The sequence below is a fragment of the Cololabis saira genome, chromosome 19, assembly GCF_033807715.1.
Source record: "Cololabis saira isolate AMF1-May2022 chromosome 19, fColSai1.1, whole genome shotgun sequence".
NCBI classification, from domain to species: domain Eukaryota; kingdom Metazoa; phylum Chordata; class Actinopteri; order Beloniformes; family Belonidae; genus Cololabis; species Cololabis saira.
In genome coordinates, this window is record NC_084605.1 from 16,935,374 (window position 1) to 16,956,684 (window position 21,311).

General features: G+C 43.2%; 1 protein-coding gene across 13 annotated transcripts in view; it reads left to right on the forward strand.

Moving 5' to 3' along the window:
* Positions 1-4,056: 4,056 nt before the first annotated feature.
* The window catches only part of LOC133419057 (microtubule-associated protein tau-like), a 44,378-nt gene continuing 27,123 nt past the window's right edge, over positions 4,057-21,311 (forward strand). For 8 of the 13 annotated variants that reach the window (XM_061708070.1, XM_061708071.1, XM_061708067.1 and 5 more), the window contains exons 1-2: positions 17,613-17,637; positions 18,363-18,510. In XM_061708070.1, the coding sequence (XP_061564054.1) occupies positions 18,381-18,510 (130 nt within the window). In that variant the 5' untranslated portion in view covers positions 17,613-17,637; positions 18,363-18,380. Of the gene's footprint in view, positions 4,190-17,540; positions 17,638-18,362; positions 18,511-19,551; positions 19,708-21,311 lie in introns of those variants that run through there. The other 5 variants (XM_061708063.1, XM_061708065.1, XM_061708061.1 and 2 more) reach the window with 4 other exon arrangements.

Genomic DNA, 21,311 nt, shown 5'->3' on the forward strand with positions numbered 1-21,311 from the left:
TTAAACGGCGCGTAACTTTAAATGATCTCAAAAGTTACAATTTTGAAAAAGTAGTTTTTGTCAGCACAGTCTCAAGAAGATTGTTCCAAATGTTGTGAAAATCAGGCGAGCAGCCTCAAAGTAGTTTAATTTACTTTAAGTTTGTTTTGTCTTTTTAAATGGCAACATTTTTTAAATCATGAAACTGAGCCATTTACGAGTGTGTTGGATCTGGGACTTTCCAAGGATTCAGAAGCAAAAAAAATCATTTGTATGCTACCATCTGACCATGCTTATTAAAGCCTGAATTATGGTTCTGTGTTAAACCAACGCAGAGCCTACGCCGTTGCCATGACGCCGTCGTGAACCCTTCGGACTTCTCTGTCACTCCATTCCGCCGCGGTGCAATACCCCCCAGAACGCTAGTTGATACTTTGTTTAGCTTCCGGCTTTTCCGGTCACAGTCAGTACGTTTACATGCAGCAGTTCAATCGGATTTCTGATCGTATAAGACATCGTTCGGACTTTTAAACTGCATGTAAACACCTTAATCCGATCTACTTCGGACCTATTTCGGACCTATATCGGACATTTAATAACCGGATAGCAACACCTAGATAATTCATTCAGAGTCGGAATTTTAACGCCATGTATACGGAGACATCGGATATTGCAGTCTGCGCATGCTCGAGAATTTCCTCTGGGGCATTCACCCGGAAGTGAAAGGAGACGGTGCGTGTTAAATAGTTGTTTAAACACCAACATGAAGATCGCAAAAGAGATGGCAGATCCGGATTCATCAGGACACCAGAGCAGATCAAAATAAAGTGGAAAAATATACGGAAGGCGTACATTGGCGCCAAACAAAACAGGTAAACCGGAAGTGGCTCTTTGTTGAAATGGTTGCAATGGTTACAGCAACACCTAGCGTCACAGAGTCAGCCATGCTCTGGCCATTTATCCGATTCTCTGAACAGCATGTATACTCAGACAAGTGATTCGGTCTTCTGTATTTCTTTATCTGATACGATCAGAAATCCGATTTCTTTGCTGCATGTAAACGTACTGAGTGAATCTAAGAGATAAGGACAACTATTGTGCAAAAAAACAAAACAAAAAAAATCACACACACGAAGAAAAGAGCGCTGAAAGTTCACTACTGCTTCACGAACTGGAACCTGAAATGCGTTGCTACCAAGCAAACCAATCACAGCCCTCTCGGTCTGCGTTGGGTCTGCGTTGGGTCTGCGTCGGGTCTGCGTCGGGTCTGCGTCGGGTCTGCGTCGGGTCTGCGTCGCCTTGACGCGTAGTTACATTTTTTGGGAGATGCACGTCAGGCTACGGCGTAGGCTACGGAGAGCCTCCCGCGTAGCCGCGTACCTTATGGCGTAGGTTTAACGCGGAACCATAATTCAGCCTATACAGTTAGCACTGAAAATATAGAAGTGTTTGGAACAGCGCCTCCTAGTGTCCGAGCGGTTGAGCGCTTCTGTGTTTGCATAAATAAACTCATGAAGGTTCATGAAGATTGGCCTTTTTTTCACGACAGTCACTGACTACATTTTCGGGTCAATTTCAAGCCAACTTGAAACTGTCAAAGTCGAATACAAGACATCATGCATGAATACAATAACGGTGTGGAGGGAATCTACAGACGTAATTCCTCTGGAACAGAGCTCCTTTTCTGCTCTGCCCAGCTGGTCTTCAGCAGGAGGGTCCCCCCTTATGATCCAGGTCCTGGTCCAGGTTTCTTCCCTCCTAAAGAGGAGTTTTCCTTGCCACTGTTTGGCTTAAGGTTATTCTCCCACTAGAGGAGTTTGTACCTGCCATTGTTTATGTTATGTTTATATAATAATTGCTCGGGGGTCATGCTCTGGTCTCTGGAAAGATCCTAGAGAACACTTCTGTTGTAATAGACGCTATATAAATAAAATTGAATTGAATTGATACTAACAACAGATTGAGTCTTTTCAAAAAACAATGGTATCCCCAGAGTAAATGACACTTTGTTAGAGGGAGGGCATCGTGTTGTGGAGTGATATGAGAACAAGATATGAGACCAAGTTACCTCCAACTCAGTTTGCCTCATGTGGTAACGTTCTTACAATTAAAAAAAAATAATAATATCAAATCAGTGAACTTGTAAACAAATGTTTTTCATCACCTCTGAGATGTAAAACATTTTTTTCCAAACTCCAGATGACTTGGTGAGTCTCTTATGCACAGACTGCAACACCAGAATTGCCAATGTGTTTCAAATTAATATAATTGGAAATAACCAAAGGAGAAAAATTGGCAAATTGGCTATTTAAAGTATGCACCATGTCTTCATGGTGCATACCTTAATGTCATTGTATGTTTTTCCTGTGGTGAAGCTCCTTTGGGCTACCCCTGTGTTTAATTTATTAGGACTAATTTTTCTGCTCAGATCATGTAACTACAATATTTCCAAATTACCTGTGAATCTATCGAACTTTCACAGCCAACTTCTATTATCCTGGTCCATGATGTACACACACAATTTCTCTCCCCGCAAATATTTCATTTGGAACAATCAAGATATTAGATTCAAAAACAAATCTTTATATATTAAGAGATGGGTTGATAATAATATTTTACTGGTTAGTCAACTAATGAATGACAATGGTCAATTACTCAATTATGAAGAATTGCTTTCAATCTATGGTTTTCCTGTTACTGCTAGAGAATATTCAATTGTGTTTGATGCAATACCAGATGGTACTAGAAGTTTACTGTGTTCTGCTCCTAAAGGTAAAAATTGTAATATTCCTAGGTTGAATCCTGATGATATATGTTGATAATATTTGCCCTTTACTAAGTGATAAAGCTACGAATCATTGCATTAGGTATATTATACAGAGAGATATTGGTTCTAAACCTGCAGCAGTTTTCTATTGGAATAACTTATATAATGAGATAGATTGGAAAAACACATGGGTCTTGTCAAGAAAATGTATTATTACAAACAAGGTAAGAGAGGTTCCCTCTAAAATACTTCATAGATGCTATCCAGTCAAGACCAATCTTATTAAATATAAGATAAACATTGACACACTCTGTTCTTTTTGTGGTAATCTGGATGAAACAATATCTCACGTATTCTGGAATTGCAAATATACTCATATTCTCTGGACTGACCTTGATAATTTTATAAATGCTAAAGTCGATTCTTCCTATATATTGAGCATTCAACATGTACTATTTGGTGTATCAAAAAATGATATGACAAGCCCGGGACAAGTATATTTAATCAACCTTCTCTTAATTATTGCTAAATATCATATTCACTGTACTAAATTTGCTAGCTAACATCCAAATATAATTGTTCTCAAAGCTATATTAATATCGTATTCAGACAGTCTTAAACAGAGCATAAACCCCAAAGCGGTTAAAACGAGAAGCTTATGTGAAAAATATAACATTTCCTGATTTTATTGTATTTTTTCCTCTTTAAACCTCAAGCCTTCTATTTTATTTTGATATATAATTTACTGTCCTTAATTTGTAACTGCATTTTATCCTGACGTTTTGTACCTCGTTACAACCAAAAACGTAATAACGGCCAATAACGTAATAACTGCCAATAATGTAATAATTTTGGCCATTTCAAATGTAATAACGCCAATAGTGTAATAATGTGCCAATAATGTAATAAAACTTTTGAGTCAATAATGTAATAACTTTTTGCCGATAATGTAATAATTTTGTAATAATTTTTTAATACCAGGCCAATAACGTAATAACCAGCCAATAATGTAATGCCTTATTACATTATCGGCAAAAAGTTATTACGTTATTGGCTCAAAAGTTTTATTACATTATTGGCACTTTATTACACTATTGGCCTTATTACATTTGAAATGGCCAAAATTATTACGTTATTGGCAGTTATTACGCTATTGGCCATTATTACGTTTTTGGTTGTAACATACCTTTTCTGTATCTGTCAATAATAATTAAAAAAAAAAAAAAGAATCTCTCTGGGCTAGAAGAGGGCTTGTATGTATGTGCAGCTCTTTGTGTACTTGACAGCAGATGGCTGCTGCGAGCAGACAGGTTGCATTTCAGGACAGAGTCCGCTCCTGCGCCGCAGCGCCCCCTATCGGCCAGCCGCTGCACTGCAACCAGAAGCCGTGCGCGCCCGGTGAGCCACTGCCGCTGAAGAGACGACACCGCTGTCTGCACCCAGGTAAGAAAAGCCCGACACATTCCCGCTCTTTAACCACCACAACCTAAGCGTGATCCCCGCAGAACACGACAGGGAGCGGGGGAGACGCGCCTCGCTCGCGCCGCGGCGTCCTTCTCCATCGGCATTCGTCTTGTCACTTCATTTTTTTTTTTTTTTTTTTTTTTTGCATGAGGTGGGATAGGCTGGGCCTATGCGCGCTCCGCGTTAAGAAAACATCTTGCACATGAATGCAAGACGTTTTTCTCTCAAAGGATGTCAGTGCGGATGCGCTCTTTTGCTCGAGGTTCCTCTCCATCGATGCTCATCTTCCATAAAAACAGCTCCGTGTTCTGCTGCAGCCGTGCAGGAGCGGTCACCTCCCCATCAGGACTCCTCCTGGTTCCTCCTGGTTCCTCCTGGTTCCCAGGAGCCAGGACAACCGTCTCCATCATCACCCTCCGGAGCAGGTTGTGCGTCTCCCCGGCCCGCTCTGACACCACTAATCCACCAGAATATTCATAATCTCATTATTCAGGGCTCCCATGAGGACAGACAGCACGGCATTGTTATTTTTCACCGCATGTCTTTGGCCTCATATTTACTCCATTTTGGTGATTGTGAACCAAGATTTTCTTTGTCTGCGGTGATTTATTTGAGCGCAAATTGTGGCTGAAGGACTCAGACTGCCCGCCCCCCATCCTCATCCTCATCCTCTCCCTCTTCGCTCGTTATTCTGGATCTTTCGCGTCTTTTGCTGCGTTCCATTTACCTCGGAAGTTGGAACTCGGACCTGGGAATGACGTCACAGCCGAGTTATCAGCGTTCCAGTTACAAAGTCGGAAAACAAGTTTGTAGTTCTCATATACCACATGAAAAATGTGAAGTACACTATAGCAGCATATATATGCCGAACAATACTTGTATACGACTGATTTACTGTGACCAAAACTAGAATGAAGTGCTACGAATTTTTACAGAGCTCTCTTCTACTGTTTACAACCGGGGCAGCCATCTTGGAATGTGAACTCGGGGGTGGTGAAGACTCTCCCACTTTCCCAGTGGGAAATCCCACTTCGAGGGGCGTTCCAGTTGAAAAATCAAACAGGGAACTGGGAAATCCCCACTTCCAAGGACAAATGGAACGCGGCATGACACTCATTCGAGGGAGCAAAATGGTTTCTAGGGTATTCAATGCGCGCCTTGCACACGCGCTATTTTCTTCTTCTTCCTCTATTCATCACCAAACGGGTGCAAAAAAAGAGGACGTGTGTCGCATTGATTCCAAGCAGCTTTATTGTAACAGAATATTGTCATATTCTTGCGTTATTTACACACTGAGGAGTCGGAGACGGTGCTGCGCCTGTGCGCAAAAAGCCAAGCCCATTTTTCATCTGGCGAGCCCGCGCACTGAGCCGGGCCGCTTATCCGTCACATACGGGGCCTGGGTAATCCGCTCGGGTCACAGACGCGATCTGATCCACACTGGCTGCAGGAGAGCCTTTAAATGCCAGCCCTTTGTGTGACCCACGTGGAAACCTAGCGGTGTAATGTGTTGTGTGAGTCATGATGATAAACTATGGGATTGAGGAGCTCCTGTCTCCAGGGACACACCTCTGTCCCGTGGCTCTGCGCGCTTCTCTCACTGCACCGATGTTAACGTGTTGTCGTCCCGGTGTCGTGCCAAAAAGTGATTGTCTGCCAGAATCGGATTTCTCCCCTGAAAATGGGTCTTTTTACCTGCCAAAAATTGATTGAAGGCCAAATACAATTAATGAAAGGTTGTTTCTACCTAAATATGATTTGATCTCATTCTTGAGCTTCATAATATAAACACTAGAGCTCATGCTTTTAACTCTTTTAAAGGACCATATCAACACAAAATAGGCATTTTCACCTGCCAAAAATTGATTGAAGGCCAAATACAATTAATGAAAAGTTGTTTCTGCTTAAATATGATTGGATCTCATTCTTGAGCTACATAATATAAACACTAGAGCTCATGCTTTTAACTCTTTTAAAGGACCATATCAACACAAAATAGGCATTTTCACCTGCCAAAAATTGATTGAAGGCCAAATGCAGTTAATGAAAAGTTGTTTCTGCCTAAATATGACTTGATCTCATGAGAAGAATGCATTCTTGAGCTTCATAATCTGAAAATCTGACGTTTTAGCGCTATCGCTCAACGGGCTGCTGTGCGCGCTCCCGCGGCCAGAAATCAGAAGAAATCAGATTCTGGCAGGCAGTCACTTTTTGGCACAACACCGGAGTTCTTCCAGCCGGCCAGGTGATCCGCCGAGAGGAATGACAGACATTTCACCCTCATTCATGCTATTTAAACAGCCTTCTGCAAGTTTAAAGCTCGGCTTCTGGCTTACCAAACACAAAGGCCCCTCAATACCTTCACTCCTTCATCCAGAGCTACTCTCCCTCTACCTTCACTCCTTCATCCAGAGATACTCCCTCTACCTTCACTCCTTCATCCAGAGCTACTCTCCCTCTACCTTCACTCCTTCATCCAGAGATACTCCCTCTACCTTCACTCCTTCATCCAGAGATACTCCCTCTACCTTCACTCCTTCATCCAGAGCTACTCTCCCTCTCCACAGCTCCGCTCAGCCAGTGAAAGACGCCTGGTTCTTCCACCACAACGTGGTGTGAAATCAGTACCAGACTCTTCTCCTCCGTTGTTCCCCGATGGTGGAACGACCTACCAAACTCTGTCTGATCTGCAGGTCTGGACCTACTTTTAAGAGCAAGCTAAATACTCTTTAAGGAGCACTTCGTCATCTAGTAGATGCATGCACTTATGACAAGATGGTGTCTTCTTAGACGTAGCTTTCTTAGATATATATATATATATTCTAGCACTAGCACATGACAGCACCTGTGTCCAACTGGACTCTCAGCAGTTTTACCGGCACTGATCCAGCTGTACCCTCCTACTGTATGTGTTTTTCTTGCTTGTGTTGTTCTCTCAGATGTAAGTCGCATTGGATAAAAGCGTCTGCTAAATGACAGTAGTAGTTTGTGCTGCGCCTTCGCGCGAGCTGTTGCCGGGGAGACAGGATGATGGATGGATGGATGGCATCGCAAACATCCATCTGAAAGGAGAAGGTGTGCACAACACCCATGCAGGGCAGCACATCTGGGAGCTGCATCAAACCGTTAAAGATGTCCGAACTTTATGTAAATGAATGTAATCCAGACATAGTGGATGTTGTTCTCCTACTATGTCATTGCATGTCATGAACAAGGGAAGTTTGTTAAGGCATTTCTCTTTGTGGCTCGTTAGGGAAAAGAAGGAGTTTGCATGTAAAAGAGCTTGGGGTCCGATGGACGCACCTCCTCTCCGAGCCTTCACACAGGACCAACTCCTGTTTCTGTCGCAGCTTCGTTATATCAATAAACAGCCAGTCAAATATCGTCCCATGTGCTTGTCATTGGCTGCCTCTGATTGGCTGATGCTTGTGTTGGTGCCTGAAAAGTTGAACCTTTCTTCAACTTCCGATGTGACCCAACAGACCTGCGATTCAGTTTAGCAACACTTGACTCACATTGTTCAAAGTTAATGAGAAGCAACACAGCTGCTGGCAGCATGAGTGGCAGCACCTCTCAGATCTCCTGAGAAATCCATCAGAGTTTGTCCATTTTGACCTGAAGTAAGTGTTTTTCTACACCTCAGGGGCTCGGCTTGGTGCGCTGAGCTGTGAGCAGGTCGTTTCCAAGTGGCAGTCCTTTACTTTTATATGAAATCTTCATTCTCCATCTTTATTCAAAACAGCTTTTGGTGGACTGGAAACATCTGCACTTAAATATTGTAGATAAAGTAAAGGAAACTGCAGCTGCATTAACATGATCACATTAGTATTAACCATCAGAAAATGTCAATATAGGATGATATATAATCACAAAGTACTTTAAATTATAGAAAAGCAAGTGAAGTGAAGATTTCTTTTATTAATTCAGGACTGTAACTTGTAAATGGGGCAGTTTAATATTGTGGTTTTAGTGGATTTACATGAATAAACAATCCAAATTTTCTTTCAATCATGTCCGATTTCATTTAAAATGTGCTGCTTTTATTTTTTTTCCTGTTTTTGTTCGGGGAAACATTGAGTCTCATTATCTAGTTAAAGGTCAGAGCTGTAAGACATGGTATGCAATACTCCGTCCAGACACTCTCATTTGCTGAAAATGACACATGAATTAGTTTAGTCACTAAACTAAATGTTAAAATCACAAATTCACTCCAAGTGATGGAGTGGCTGAAATGAATCCTAAATTAAAAGCTTTATAAAATGTGCCGTAGCCGCAGCCTCCAACAGGCAGTATAGCAGTAGATCTCTGTGCCTTTAAATCACACCGCCTCCCTCATCACTCTGTCTTTTGACACTGCATCATTGAATCCAGTAGGCCGGCCTCGCGCATCAACAATTATGAAATGAATCCACTCTCGGGCATTTAGCGAAACACTGGCAGGCTGGTTTTGGCTGCGGTCCAAAGCTGACCGCATTCAGCTGCCAGCCTCTCTTTGCACGGCTCTGACTGCAGAGCTTAGGCTGGCCAAAGCAACACAACATCACTGGAGTCACATCTCTGCGTCTCTGCGTCTCTGCGTCTCTCCGTCTCTGCGTCTCTGCGTCTCTGCGTCTCTGCGTCTCTGCGTCTCTCCGTCTCTCCGTCTCTGCGTACTGCTCAGATTTACTGTATCTGATTTACTGCTCAAACACTCCATCAAGATATTTATTTAAAAAGCAATCAAGAATCTTCTGCTCCAGCTTCTGTAATGTGTCCTCTTGCTATTTTTTTATTTAATTACATAAGATTTAGGAGATTGCGTTGCACAATTTGTGCCTTTTGTCTCAGTAACCATCCTGAAAGGCCCTACTTCTGATTTATTGATTCTTCAGATGGATTCCCTGGTTCGGACTCTATCAAAGTACTTTCTTGCTCGTGAGCATTGATTCACATTTCTGGGAGAAAAACACCCAGCTGCGGCCGGCAGAGATGTCACGTCTCTCAGCAGAAGCTGCTCAGATGTCATTTTGTGAATCTGTCGTCTCGTTAGAGAGGAAAAATGGCACGGCAGGCTGTAAACTCCATTGTTGCGTGCCGTTAGCTGGCTCCATGCTGGTGGAGGACTTTGGCTCATTTCACCAGGAATGGTGTCTGCTTGTCTTGTGTGTATCAAACATTCAGCAGCTGCAGTCTTAATTGCAGCGTGAATACACATGAACTCCTCATGTTTTGAATTCCATACTGAAAGATCGCAGCCTGAGACACGTCTCAGTGTGTGTCTTCTTCTGCAGACTGAAAGTTTTGAATTGATTATATAATGATGATTATTGTTCAAAAGGGTCGAGCAATTTAAAGTGAGAGCAGAAGGTAACAGTTGGCATCATGACGAAGCCGTGACTGTTAAGTGGAGTATGCTTGCAGCTGCTCTGCAGGCAGGTTCTGCAGACGTTCTTCTCCCGAGGCTTGCGTGGCGAGCTAAGCGGAAACAGGCCCCACCTTCAGCTCCTCTGCTGGAACTGGGCCACCGTTAAAGGAGGTAGCGTCAGTGTGCGGATGCTGGAGGCTGGAGGCAGGGCGAGCTTGCAAAGAGACAAATGATGAGCAAAGTAGGTCAGAGATACGGAAGCAGCCAAGCATGAGAGCTAAGCAGCATCCTCGTCTCAGCAGACCTGGTGAGCCGGCAGGCCCACTCAGACCTCGTCCTTGGTTCTTTGGTCGGAACCATTCAAGCTCTCAGTCTATGACACGGTGAAGCTATTAGATAAATAACATTAGATTAACTGTTACTTTTAGGGATTTAGCATTGAAAAAATGCTGAACATGCCTTTTTGGTGGGTGGAAAGGGAATGTTTTTCTATTTATTCAATTGGTTTTAATCTGATATTATTGAATATTTTAAATAAATACATCAACAGTTTATGTAATTAATCCATCGAATGCTTAAAGTGACCTGAATGGAGCTCCTGAAGTTTGTCTGAGCAGTAAATCAAAATCAAACAAAAGTGAAGCTCAGTGTTCAAAGAAAACTGTGAATACAAATGCTTATACACATACAACTTGTTCTCTCTGGGGGATGAAGTCTCATGACGGGGGTCCGTTTTGGATTTGGAGTCAGAAAATGAGTGCACAGATGCTTTTCTGTCACACGGGACTCTTGTCTTCCCCTTTACTAGTCTGCTCTTGGCAAAATGATGCGATCCCCTCTAAACATGATGGTGAGAGCTGCTGTCCGCGCTGCAGCGGTGCACACACCTCTGGGCTGGAAGCACTGCCATCACCATGACATCTGGACCTACTTCCTCTGTGCAGAGCTGCAGAAAACGGGTTGAAATCAACTGGGTTCCTTCCAACAGAAATCTACATGTTTGTCATGTTTGACACACACACATACACACACACACACACACACACACACACACACACACACACACACACACACACGTACAGACGCACACACACACACACACACATACACACACACACACACACACACGCACGCACGCACGCACGCACGCACGCACGCACGCACACACGCACGCACACACACACACACACCCTGCGTATCCTGCTGTGTGCTCAGAGATCCTGGAACTGTGTCAACATCTCTGTTGACCGTGCTCCTCGCAGGGCGCCGGTCTGAGCCAAGTTTTCATTTTCACACGCCCCTGAGAGGATCAGCCTGCATCAGCCGGCCTGCCGGCTTCACTTAGAAACAACATCTATGTCAAATGTTAAGAGAGCAATAAAACAGGATCATGAACAAGTTCTGTTATTTTTGTGGACAAATCCAGCACCTGGGGTTGCAGAATGAAGCACCTGGAGAGAAGAACGATAGCCTTTGCTAGCAGAGCTGGACACACCCGGCAGGGTCCCGGGTGAGGGTCTGACCGTTCGCTGCTGCAGGACCTTTGCAGCCCCTCACGTTAGGCTTCCGTCACACCTGGTGTGACATGTGTGCTGCGATCACCGCTGGGTGCAGCGCACTAAACGGCAGGAAGTGGTGGATCCAGAGGAACATAGGCCCAAGTATCAAAACCTGGCGACAAAGCGCGTCTGTTCTGTTCATAAAAGTTAAGACTGAATTATGGTTCTGCTTTAAATCAACACAGAGCCTACGACGTAGCCTGACGTGCACCTCCCAAAAAATGTAACTACGCGTCGAGGTGACGCAGACCCAACGCAGTCCGAGAGGGCTGTGATTGGTTTGCTTGGTAGCAACGCATTTTTGGTTCCGGTTCGTGAAGCAGTAGTGAACTTTCAGCGCCCTTTTCTTCGTGCGTGTGTGTAATTTTTTTTGTTGTTTTTTTGCACAATAGTTGTCCTTATCTCTTTGATTCACTGTGACCGGAAAAGCCGGAAGCTAAACAAAGTATCAACCAGCGCTCTGGGGGGGTTTTGCACCGTGGCGAAATAGAGTGACGGAGAAGTCCGAAGGGTTCACGACGGCGTCACGGCAACGGCGTAGGCTCTGCGTTGGTTTAACGCAGAACCTTAAATCAGGCTTTAGGCGGGATTGGATGATGCGCAGACATCAACAACTGACGATGATGGTTTCACCATCAGAAAAATCTGGGCTTCCTGTGATTAAAGTTATCGGTCAATCATAGTTTAAGTGGACATCATTGTGTGTGCGCTCACACTGGAATTGATCCTTCAGGAGCTGCTCGGTCCACTCATCGATTCCCACGATTCAGCAGAACTCAGCTCCACCTCCACGTGCACGGAGGGATCCTGATGGTACGCCGTAGGCTCTGTGGTGGCCCGTTTTCTCAGTTGGATTGGTTCTGCAACTGCAAGCAAGACCAAGGAGCAGGACACAGCTTGCTCGTACACATATCTGAATGATGCTCTCTGCGTTTGGCCTGAAGGAAATGGTGACGAGCACGTCGGTCCAGTTGTACACGATGCACATGGGTCATGTACCGAGGTGAAATGAGGTGGAATGTTTTTTGAGCCTCAGAAACTTTGCCGATTTTGTGCTTCCATGGCTGTTTCCCATGATGCTAAACGTATGCAGGGAACTCTTTCAAAGGGATTTTGCAGTTTTTGAGCCTTCATTATAAAACTTGACTGTCTTTTTATTTCTGTTGCTTCAGAGAAAAGGTTCAACGGTATTGATCACAGGGACTCGTGTTACTTCATCATCATTACTGTAGCTTGAACTGCTATCAGCTACCATTCTGTGGTATTTGATCCCGTTTGGGTTGAATCCACTTGCTCTGTGGTCAGCGATCGCCCGCTGAAGGCGCTGTTGAGGCTGCGGCCCTCAACAGCCGCGGAGTGTTTGCGCTCCAGCTGGATGCAGGGTGAACGCTCTCTCAGAGGGATTGTTCTGTTGGCAAGTACACATCTTTCTGCTTGTTGTTTGGATTGTGTCACCAGTGAGGCTACAATCACCGTTTTGTGCGGGAGCTGTGTAAGACGACACCATTCATCAGGATTTCTATGGGAGACACACATTCTGCCCTCCATAACCTAGAGGGACCTCCTCCTCTTAAATGAAGGTCTTCTCTTGCGTTCTTAAAGAACAGAGGTACTTTTATTCCGTGGTGTTGTAGCAGGAATTAACAACAGGAAATAATTGAGATAACTGTCTTGTGGAAAAGTACCGTACTAATAAAAATACTCACTGATGAGTAAAAGAGTAATGACACTAGTTGCTCTCCATCTTCTCTGACAAGCTCTCAGTACATCCTGCTTTCACACTTCAGATGTCTTTGGTGTTGTTAATGAAGGAGACTTTCTACAAACTAAAAAACCCAAACGACTGAGAGGGATCAAGAAACAGAAAGCATGTTAAAGTATCAGGTACCACAAAATAAATATAAATAAAAGAGCGAAAAAATGTCAAGAAGCTCAGAAAAAATTAAATGTCTTAAAATGATGTCTTGCAGCACGTAAAATAATAGAGGGTCTGCATTGACGTCACTTCCCCACTGGACCACACCCCCTTACTCGCACTGAGGGGCAAAACATCAGCAAAAATGGCTGCAACTAGTGGAGAAGACGGGATAACAGCCGATTATGGGGTTAAATTAAAGGCAGTTGGACTTGACAGTGACCCGTACAGTTACCCAAAGAACCAGTGGTCCATGGACATTAATATTTGGCCACGAATCCAGTTTCCTGGTATTTATATGTACTTAATTTCTACGCCGGGGAAATACATGAAGCAAAGCTTGAAGGCATACGAAATTCTTGATGCTTGGTCCTACTTCAAGGCAGGATTTGTTGTAGAAATTAAAGTGATGAGGACACCGAACTTTATGATTTGACCGTTTCACGTTAGCTACCCAAAAATCCAACATTACCTGATACAAAAATGGGAACCGCAAATCCACGTTTCGGTGCTTGGAATCCAGTTGTTTCTGCGAATTGCAGCGATCCATTTGTCTCTCTTACGCTAATTCTTCGGCAGTGTGTAAAACGATTTCTTGCTAAATCTATGAGTACAGTTGATCGCACAACAGCTCTTTCCCATTTTAGATGTTTTCCAGTGCTCAAACTGAAAGTCTACGCTGCCACTCAGTCTTTCTGCCACTCAGTCTTTCTGCCACTCAGTGGGCGTAACCAACTGTGAAGTCGCATCTGTGACGTCATGCGCATTCCCTCTATAGAAAGTGGTGACTGAAGATGAAGGGTGTTCACTGGACACAATATAAGCTGAATAAAGAGACATTAACTGATGTTTACATTATCAGGACGTGACTGGACCACTGACCTGAGCTCTGCAGATACGGTTCCACGTTTTTAAGGATGTCCTTAAGCACATAGTCTGATGTTTTGTGTCAGACTTTATTTACATAGGTGAAAATTAAGAAGTCTATTTGCAGGGTACTATTTTTAGGTGAGGATGAATACTCACTTGTTGCAGGAGTAAACTACAGCGCGAAGTTCTGTTAAACAAGTAAACCTGACATTACAGTCAGAGTTAATGACTTCATCTTCTCGATCCACCGACCTTCTGTATGACTGAAAACTCATATTTTCCTGAAAAAGTTTTCAGGTGGATTTGTTTGCCGAAGTGCTGCACTAGCTGAGGTGGAAAGGTCTGAGCACACAGAGCGAAGGTCACATCGCTGCGCCCGCTGTGCCTTCAGAGTTGGGTTTTATAGGGTAGAGTAACCACGGCAACCGCTCAAACAGTTGCCGTTGTTTCCCAGGTCTCTACAGTCTGCACTTCAAAAAGCCACCTATAGTATATTAAAAAAAGGTTACTGTGAATGTTGCCAGATTTGAAAATTGTTAGTTTGCTTCATAAGAATCTAGAAAGTTGTGAGAAGAAGTTGAAACTTTGAAATAAATTTTTCCCTAAAAATACACTCCAGCTCATCAAGATGCATGTTTGTAAAAAGCTGAAACAGGTATTTATGTGTTCCAGCAGCTTTTCTTTAAGAAGTTTTCCTTCAACAAAGTGTTTGAGTGTGATATATGTACGTGTGTGTGTTATCGTCTCAGACGTATGGTGTGTTACTTCTCTTATTCTGACCGCACACTTTATGACTCTACAAACAGGTTTAAGGTTGCAGAGAAAATCCCAGGGAGTCTTGGTGGACTACTGAGGTCCCCGTCGCTGCGTGGCAGACGGGGGCAGGATTCCTGCATCTCATAGTTGCAAAAATCAACAGGTTTAATGTTATTCTAAATCTTTGGCCTTGTCTCATGCAGGTTGCGTTGTTCCATGACGTGACTGCCGTCAGCAACCAGGAGCGCCGTTGTAAATGTGTCTCAAAGGACACGGTGATTCAAAGATCCACCTTAAAATTCTTTCTTATAGTACTCAGGTGGGAGAGGGTGGCGCGTTTGAATCTTTTATATTTTTTTCTTAAAGGGGACCTATTATGAAAAACACGTTTTCTCTTGCTTTAACATATATAAACTGGTCTCCCCTCAGCCTGCCAACTCAGAGAAGTAGGAAAGCAACCAAATTCTGCAGTGTCTGTACAGCCGCCCGGATGAGCCATCCAGTGTGATGTGGATCTACGAGCCATTCAGATTCTGCTCCCTTTTGTTACGTAACGATGGGCGCGATTTACAGAGGTCCGATTCGTGAAACCACGCCCACAACTAACTCCGCCGGCTGGAGCTTCCGCCATTTTTTCGTAGCGGTGTATCGCGTCACTCAGGCAGCCAATCAGCACAGTGCCTCATTATCATAGCCCCGCCCACTCAGAATCCCACATAGATAATGAGGTTAGAGAATGGGAAGATAAAGACATGGCTCAGAGGCTGAATTTCTAATTTATTTAGCAAAAACAATCAAAAGCTTGTTTTTAAGACATTCAAGGCCTGTTTAAAATAGGTATTAGATGCCATAATAGTTCCCCTTTAAGTTAATGGAAAGTGAAGGCGAGGCTAGGCTAGGCGAGGCGAAGCGAGGCGAGGCTAGGCAAGGTCAGGCAAGGCAAGTTTATTTGTGTAGCACATTTCAGCAACAATGCAATTCAACATGCCTTCTAGGGCTGTCCCCGACGCAGGATTTAGCTGGTCGACTCAAGTCGGGGAGTTTAATGCGACGCGTCGACGGCTCGTTTTTTAAGTACCCCCCCCCCCCCCCAGTATCAATTTGGATTTTTTCCCAAGTGCTGTTTAAACCATGTGAACATACAGTGCATGCAACAGTAATATGAACATTGATTTAAGCATTTTAAATGAAATAAATCTATAAACTACTACTTAAAAGACTTGCTGACATCAATCATTATTGACGAAAATGATAGGCTGAGCAGCTCCTTGCTTACCCTCGCCAAATGGTTTCCCATGGTTGTCGTTGCTGAATGGTAAGCAAATTCTTGCTTACACATCAAACGCTGTACTTTTTTAGGGTCAGCCTTCACAACTTCGAAATGTTTCCAAACCTTTGATTTTTTACTCGCCATGTTTTAACCTCCTGCTGCTTTCTTTCACCGCATAACACACTTTTCACATGTAGCTCCTGCTGATACTGCACATGTGCAGTTTGTGCTAATATTTATTTATTTGTTTTAATGGTGGGGATGGTCCCTCTCTTTGGGACGGATCATTGTTATCAATAATCTCAGCCTCAGCCTCAGAGGGGGAACTAATGTTTCTGGGTCTGGTTTCTGTGTTTTTCCTCGCATGGTGGTGTTCATGTTCATCTGTGAATCCAGTGATGCACTGACAATGGTTTCCAGAAGCGTTAATGAAACCCATGCAGGGAGTCTGTTTCTGATGCAGTGCTGCCTGAAGGCCTAAACAACACACAGCATTGCTTTTCAGCAGCTTTTACGTGTAACACCATTTTCTGAATGTTTTCACTTTGAAATTCTACATCAGGAAAAGTTGTTATGACTTTATTTAACTATTGATTGTGAATTGTTCCTTAGTTTCACACCTCAGAGCCTCTCCAGACAGCTCTTTTAACATCCAGTCATGTCACTGACGTGAAGCCACTTAACCTCATCATGGTGCTACAGAACCGGGTCCAGGCTTGTTCAGGCCGTGGAGGTAAACCAAGATACTTTGACTTTGAATAGCTCTCCCAGGTTCCAGTGGGTATAAATGACAAACACTAAAACAAAAGTGACAGCTTTCTTGCTTTGAGAACATTTTTAAAAGTCTGAAAAGTAATTAAAAACCACCTGCAAAATAAAAGTATCATCGTAAGGATAGAAAGTACAAAGCCCTGATGGAGCCATGTGATCCAGTGTCATCATCGGAGGCCAGTATTTATGTGATTCACTGATCAGATATTAGAATTGATGGTAATGATTAAGTTGTTTATTGTTGCCGTGGCGACAGTCTCACTTGATTTACTCTGTTACATGAAATACTCTTGATTTCAGCTTAGGTGATGGATTGAATGATTTCAGATGTTTGAAATGTTATAAAATCGTACAGCTGTTGCTGCTACCCGATCCATTCAAACATCCTTTTTCTGTGGAATATCTATGAATAAAGTGAATTTTAGTGTATGTTTTTCTCTCTTTTAACTCATTCAGACCCATGGCATCGTCTAGGCATTGAAACTGCAATACCCAAATGTTGCCTTGGTCTCATAGCCCCAACATACCCAGATTGTGATACTTACCTCGACCCAAAGGCCTCTGAGGTCAGATTGGTTAACAGTCTGGTTTGAACTGAACCAGAATGGATTTGTGCACCTCTACTTTTAAGTAGCTCAAACTTTTCCTCTTGCACAGGAAGTCCATTTTCATTTTTTTTACCATGTCTTGCAAGCACAATGTTCTGAGAACATTTGTGTTCCCGTCCAGACGGGTTTGTAGACTAATCATGTGATCTGTCTGTGGTGGGGGTGGCTTCACTGTGCCCCTCAGAAAGATTAAACCGTCATGTTGCTGCGCCATCGTGGACTTGAGAGGGAAACTAAAGCCGAGAAGCTTCCAGATCTACATCCCCACGCCAACACAGAACCAGCTGTTTGGATGCCCAGACTGATTATGGCATAAGCTCTCCACACTGGAGTGGTGTGTGTGTGTGTGTGTGTGTGTGTGTGTGTGTGTGTGTGTGTGTGTGTGTGTGTGTGTGTGTGTGTGTGTGTGTGTGTGTGTGTGTGTGTGTGTGTGTGTGTGTGTGTGTGTAAGTAAGAGGGTTAGAAAAATATGATTCGGTCTGAAAAGGGCTGATGTAACCAGAGGCTTGACTTTAATCTGATATGTAATCCTCTTTTTATTCGGTTTGACGCATTTCCGTGCTAGCTGGTTGAGCCTGGGGGGTTGTCTCCGGTGGTCCAGGGGGGCACCTGGGGGGCACCTGTGCACCACAGCGACTTGTGTTGTGGGTGAAGCGTGGCGTTGCAGGGACCTCAAGGCTCTGGTGGAGGCCCAGGCCCAGAGCGGGTCGCTGGCTGCTCAGAAAGTGCAGCCTGTCACAGTGAGGACACATGCACATGAGCTGAAGCCACTATTTCTGTCTGTGTGAGGTTGAAACATGAAGCGCTTGACCCCACGTCAGTGTGTATAAATAACTGGGTTTTCACAGGCACAGTGTCTGTTTACATTTTGAGGTGATGGACTGGGTTCTTCATGCCGGAAGACAAAGTGTCCGACAAGTGCGCCGTCATTGCTTTGAGCCGCTTCAGCCAGCCGCTCTCTTCCCTTTCAGCTGCTTTGCACGTGAAACCTGTGAGCAGATTGATGTGACTCGCTGTGGCCCTTTGGCCTGATCTTGTTTGATCTTTGCTCGTTTGCAGTCTGATCTGTGACCAGCAATGGACTACGTGAACAACAGCTCCAACAGCTCCAACAGCTACGGGCCCGGAGACGCCGTGAGCGCCTCCCTCACCAACATGGCCATCAGCGACCAGCACCGCCAGGAGAACGGAGTCACCAAAATGAAAGGTCAGACATGACATGCACGGAGAAACCAGATGCCAGACAGTGAGGGAAATGACATGAAGTGAGACGTTGGTCCCAAAATACATTTCAGCTCAGATTGTTTCAAAAGTCAACATCCTTTCACATCACTTTCTTCTTTCTGTCACATTCAGATTCCTGAACACATTGTTATTTCCCTGTAAGCCATTTCAATGAAGAAAAATAGGAGAATCTTCTCTTCTTTAAACAAAATGTCTTTGCACATATTTAAAAAATAAAGTACACCCTCTCTCAGTTCCCCTGAAGTCTTGTGCATTAGGACAAGACAAGTCATCTGGTCCCTGCCACAGTTGGAGTTGGACACCACCTGACATATCACTCTGCGTCATTTTTACCATCTATTTATCATGTGTTTGACAAACATCAATTCAAGATGCAGAGGAAGCATGTGGAGATCTCAGCACACCCTTGCAGCGCCTCTAGGAACCATATAGATGAGCTAATGACGTGCTCTTGATCTAATAATAACAGGCAGGTTTGCAGACCTCCAGAAAGGCAGGACTTCTGTGAGTTTGCTGGTCCGGAGGATTCATTCCTGCTGTGAGAAAGTTTATTGACAAGTGGATAACAGTTCATCTTCCCAGGGAGTACTCGCCAAGTCAATGTTAGAGTTAATGACAGCACAATCACAGAAAGGCGGAACAAACATGCACAGTTTGGAGGGACTTCCACAACGAGCAAAACAGCGTAGTTTTGAGAAGTTACAGTCTACAGACTACAAGAGCCCTGGAAGGCCCGGGTGCAGCTGCACGGTTCTGGGTCCGGCCTCCCAGAATGAGGCCTGTCTGCATCCTGGGCCTCCTCCGTTTGCTCCGGTTCAGTTCTTGCACCATCGGGGCTCCAGAGCTGCAATTAAAGAGCACATTCCAGTCCAGTAACAACCAGCAGAGGATGAGCTTGTGAACTAGATTTTACAGCCAGTCTTGTAGCTAATGCTCCGCTGGAAGTCTGTCAGCAGCTGAATGTCTCTCTTCTTTTATCCCGACAAACCACATGGCCAACTAGTCCGTAGCCTAGCGTACCCCAGTTTACAGCCCTCGTTAGTGCAGGCGTTCCCCCCGTTCCCACGCCCCCTCTTCTGGCGTCTGAGCAGGAGGCGGCCGGGAGAGCCAGCTCCGCCCGCAGCGCTGACCTGCACCGTACCCAGCAGGGAAACCCGGAGTGAGTATCTCCTGACGTGGTGACAGAGTGTGAACGCTGTAGTCGTAGCAGCAGGCTGCAGCTAGCGTGGATAAATGTCCCACTGCTTGATTGATTGATTGAAATCTTTATTTCGAGCATATTAATTAAAAATACAAAAAAAAAAAAAGAAAAAACTTATTTTTTTGTCCTACCCCTTGTTTCTATTTCAATTTTGCTTGAATACAAAATTAAAATTAAAAAAAATATAACAGCAAGCTTTACTTTATCAAAAAAATATACCTTTTATTACAGGACAGTCTCAGAAAATTAAAATATTGTGATAAAGTTCTTTATTTTCTGTAATGCAATTAAAAAAACAAAAATGTCATACATTCTGGATTCATTAAAAAATCAACTGAAATATTGCAAGCCTTTTATTATTGTAATATAGCTGATTATGGCTTACAGTTTAAGATTAAGATTCCCAGAATATTATAATTTTTTAGGATATTTGACTTTTCTTAAGCTGTAAGCCATGATCAGCAATATTAAAATAATAAAAGGCTTGCAATATTTCAGTTGATTTGTAATGAATCCAGAATGTATGACATTTTTGTTTTTGTAATTGCATTACAGAAAATCACAATATTCTAATTTTCTGAGACAGTCCTGTACGTTATAAAAATATTACAGCACTTCATTGCAATATTATACCTGAGCATTCTAAATATTATACCTGAGCATTCTAAATAAATGATATACCAGAGCAATTATAAATAATATACATATACAACATATATATATATACACATATATACACATCTTATCATAAACAATATAATCATTATTATATATACCATTTTATATACGTACATTATGCTGAATCCCCACACAATCACTACCTCGTGTCTCCTCTTCCCTGTATTTGGCAAAAATCTTTTCTTTGTATTTGCTTTTGAACCTGTAGATGGTTGGACATTGTTTCAGCTCTTTACTCAGACTGTTCCATAGCCTCACTCCACCGTTTAAAATGCAAAATGTTTTGCTTGTAGTTCTACATGTCTGTAATTTAAAATTAATTGGTTCCCTTAATTCACAATTCACTTTTATATGTATTGCCCCAGACCTCTATGCAGTCATTTAAATAAGGTAAAACCATTGAACAGTACAGAGTGTGGAGTGATTTGCTATATAGGAAGTGTCTAGCTTTTGCCATTATTGAGATGCTTCTAGCTATTTTAGTACAGATGTATTTTGTGTGAGATTTCCAGCAGATTTTGTCATTTATTGTCACCCCTAAAAATTTGATTTCCTGTACTCTTTCTACGTCAGTCCCATCTATCTGTATCGAAGCCCTGTTATCCATATTCCTGTTACCAAAAATCATGAATTTTGTCTTGCTTATATTTAAAGATAATTTATTTTTGTCAAACCAATGTTTTATTTTAATGAATTCAGATGTGACCATTTCCAAAAGCTGCTGTAGATTCTCACCTGATGCAAAAAAGTTGGTGTTATCGGCAAATAAAATTAATTGGAGTAATTTTTATATTTTACATATGTCGTTGATGTATATGATAAATAGTTTTGGTCCTAGTACTGATCCTTGTGGTACACCGCAAACAATGTCCAACCATGTAGAC